The sequence below is a fragment of the Lissotriton vulgaris genome, unplaced genomic scaffold, assembly GCF_964263255.1.
Source record: "Lissotriton vulgaris unplaced genomic scaffold, aLisVul1.2 SCAFFOLD_1897, whole genome shotgun sequence".
NCBI classification, from domain to species: Eukaryota; Metazoa; Chordata; class Amphibia; order Caudata; family Salamandridae; genus Lissotriton; species Lissotriton vulgaris.
Window position 1 is genome coordinate 422,501 of NW_028254203.1, and position 3,010 is coordinate 425,510.

At 37.2% G+C, this 3,010-nt stretch overlaps 1 protein-coding gene across 1 annotated transcript in view; it reads right to left on the reverse strand.

The window, feature by feature from the left end:
- Positions 1-2,350, reverse strand: part of LOC147659643 (beta-1,4-galactosyltransferase 3-like) — a 302,447-nt gene extending 300,097 nt beyond the window's left edge. Inside the window, exon 1 of the mRNA XM_086951582.1 lies at positions 1,853-2,350. Coding sequence (XP_086807708.1) covers positions 1,853-2,350 — 498 coding nt within the window. The remainder of the gene's footprint in view (positions 1-1,852) is intronic.
- Between the last annotated feature and the right edge of the window lie 660 nt (positions 2,351-3,010).

The window sequence follows — 3,010 nt, forward strand, 5'->3', positions numbered from 1 at the left end:
TGTTAAGCCCAAATTAATTGTAATTTGGCCAGTTATTAGATCATGGTTCTTTCATCCTGCACATTAACGGGTACGCTGTTCCATAATATTTCATTCCATTCCCACATTCACACATATGTTACATTTAGCATGTCTACTATTAGTCTCTATTTCTCATTGCAAAGAAATTGGTTCGGTATTTACAACAGTTCTCAAAATGTCTAGTATATCATAAGTGTACATAGAGTTCCTCACTCTGATTTAAGCCCCAAGGGCTCATCGTTCGAAAGTTTAGGATTTGCCTGGATTCTCTACACCTCAGTTGTTTTTCTTGGTCTCCACCCCTTTCATGTGGTAACACACATTCCAGTGCATATGTTTTTAAAAGTTTCCAATCACTGTTGTGCATTAGTTCCATGTGTTTTGCAACAGCATTGTTTTTGTCTTTATTTACTGTGGCTCTGATATGCTCCAGGATGCGTAATTTGAATTGTTTTTTCGTGCTTCCAATATATTTCATTGCGCATGGGCATTCAATTACATAAACCACGTGTGTGCTTGTGCAGTCTATTAGTTGGTTGATTTTCCACATTCTCTTGTTGGGCAGCATCACTTCTTTTTTGTTTGTAGCAATTAGGCAAACTTTACATCGTTGGCATTTGATGAAACCTTTTGTATTCATCCATTGGATTCCTTTTTTCTTTTTTGTTTTATCTTGGAAGTGGCTCTGTATCAATCTGTCTTTTAGGTTTTTGGCTCGGCGGTATGTGACAAGTGGATGATTGCCCATTATTTTACCCACTGTTTGATCTAATTGCAATAACTTCCAGTTTTTTCTCAGAGTATTGACAATTTGTTTTGATTCCCTTGTATAATCCAAAATTAGTCTCACTTTTCTTTCATTGGGCACTCTTTCTTGGGTGGTGTTCACTACTGTTTTTTTCGTTATCAAGGCATCTTTTCGTTTCTTTTGGTTTGCTCTTTGCCATCCTTTTTCGATAATGGCTTTGTGGTATCCTCTGGTTTTGAACCTTTGAGCCATGTTTTTACTTTTTGATTCCCATTCCTTTTCTTCCGAGCATATTCTTCTTGCTCTTAAAAAGTCCCCATATGGTATGTTTTCCTTGATTGAGGGTTTGTGGAAACTGTCATAGTGTAAAATTGAATTGGTTGCTGTGTCTTTTCTATGAAGTGTTGTTTCCACCTTGTTGTTTTGTATGTAGATTTCTGTATCGAGAAAAATAGCTCTTTCTTTACTGATCTGGTATGTAAAGCGGATGTTGGAAGTAGAGGAATTGAGAATCTGGAAATAGTTCTCAAATTCCAAGGCTGTTCCTTCCCAAATTATCAGAAGATCGTCTATATATCTTACCCATTTGGCGATTTTCTCCACATAAAAGTCATTATCCGTGTGCCAAGCGATCTGTTGTTCCCACCACCCCATTGTGAGACATGCATATGCTGGACTAAATGAGAAACCCATGGCGCAGCCATGGATTTGTTGGTAGATCTCTTCTCCGAAAAGAAATACATTTTGGGTTAGGCACATTTCCACCATGTCAATCAGCATTTGATTATGTTGATTGAATTGAATCTTTCGTTCTTTCAAAAAGAAAGCACAAGCCTTCAAACCAATGTTGTTGTCAATATTCGTGTACAGGGACACGAAATCCATTGTCACCAATAGATAGTTTGTTTGCCATGGTAGGTCATCTAGATGTTTCAAGAGGTCTGTTGTATCACGTAAGTATGAGCTTAAGCTGGTAACGAACGGCATAAGGAAAAAATCAATGTAGTTTGCAATTGGCTCCATTAGGGACCCTTTCGATGACACAATAGGTCTCCCTGGTGGTTTTAGTGGGTTCTTGTGTACTTTCGGTAGAAAGTAAATTGTAGCCATTTTTGGATGATCTGTACACAAAAATTTCTTTTCATCTGTGTCAATTAGATTTTGATTATTCCACAATTGAAGTTTTAGATCTAATTTTTCTTTGTAGATTTTCGTTGGATTTGTTTCTAATTTCCTGTAATATTTCTTATTGTCCAACTGTAGGTGTGCCTCAGCCACATAATCAATCGTGTTCAGGATGACGATATTTCCGCCCTTATCGGCGGACTTTATTGTTATTGTTTTATCATCTTTCAAATTATTCAGAGCAGTTCTTTCATCTTTGGATAGGTTGTCTTTGTACTTTTGTCCTTTGATTTTATAAATGTCTTTGACAATAGCCTCTTGGAATAAGTCAATTTTGTTCCCTTGAGGTAATTGGGGATAGAATTTTGAGGGTGCTTTCATCCCACTTAAACCCGCGCCTTTTTGTTGGACTATTTGGGATTCAGAGATAATATCTCCCTCATTGTCTGTATCCATGTTCGTGAGTAATGTCAATGCTGGTAGATCCGCTGTTGTTAGTCTCTCTCCTATACTGGATGTATCTGTTGTTTTTTGTTTTCTATTTTTTGCATATGTTGCCATTTTTTCATTTTCCTCAAAGGTTTTCATAAGTTTTATCTTCCTGATATATTTGTATATATCAATTCTTGTCTGTGCTATATCCATTGATTCCGATGGACAGAATGTTATTCCTCTTTTTAGTAAAGATGTTTCGTATTCATTGATATTTCTATGAGACAAGTTCAAAACCACCAATTCATCTTGCATTGTGTTGTCTATTTGCCCCTCTTCTGACGCATCGATCTCGTTTCCGTGCCTATGCTTTCTGATCCATTTTTTTCTCCTTTGTCCCCTTCTGGTTGTTTTTTCTGGGATATTCCTGATCTGGGTACCCATCTGCGTCCTCGACCTCTTCCTCTGGTACTTTGGTTCTGACTGAACTCCCATGTCCTTTGTTCTAATACCAGTCTCATATCCCCTAAAAAATCCTTGTTAATTGGGTCTGGATTTTGTGCCCCATCTTCACTTGTTCCAGTAGAAGTCAGTGATGTTGCACTAGATGAGCTTTGTTTATTGAAACCTTTGCTTTGTTTTTTGAAAATATCAAATTTTCTGGCATATGTGAATATGCATCCA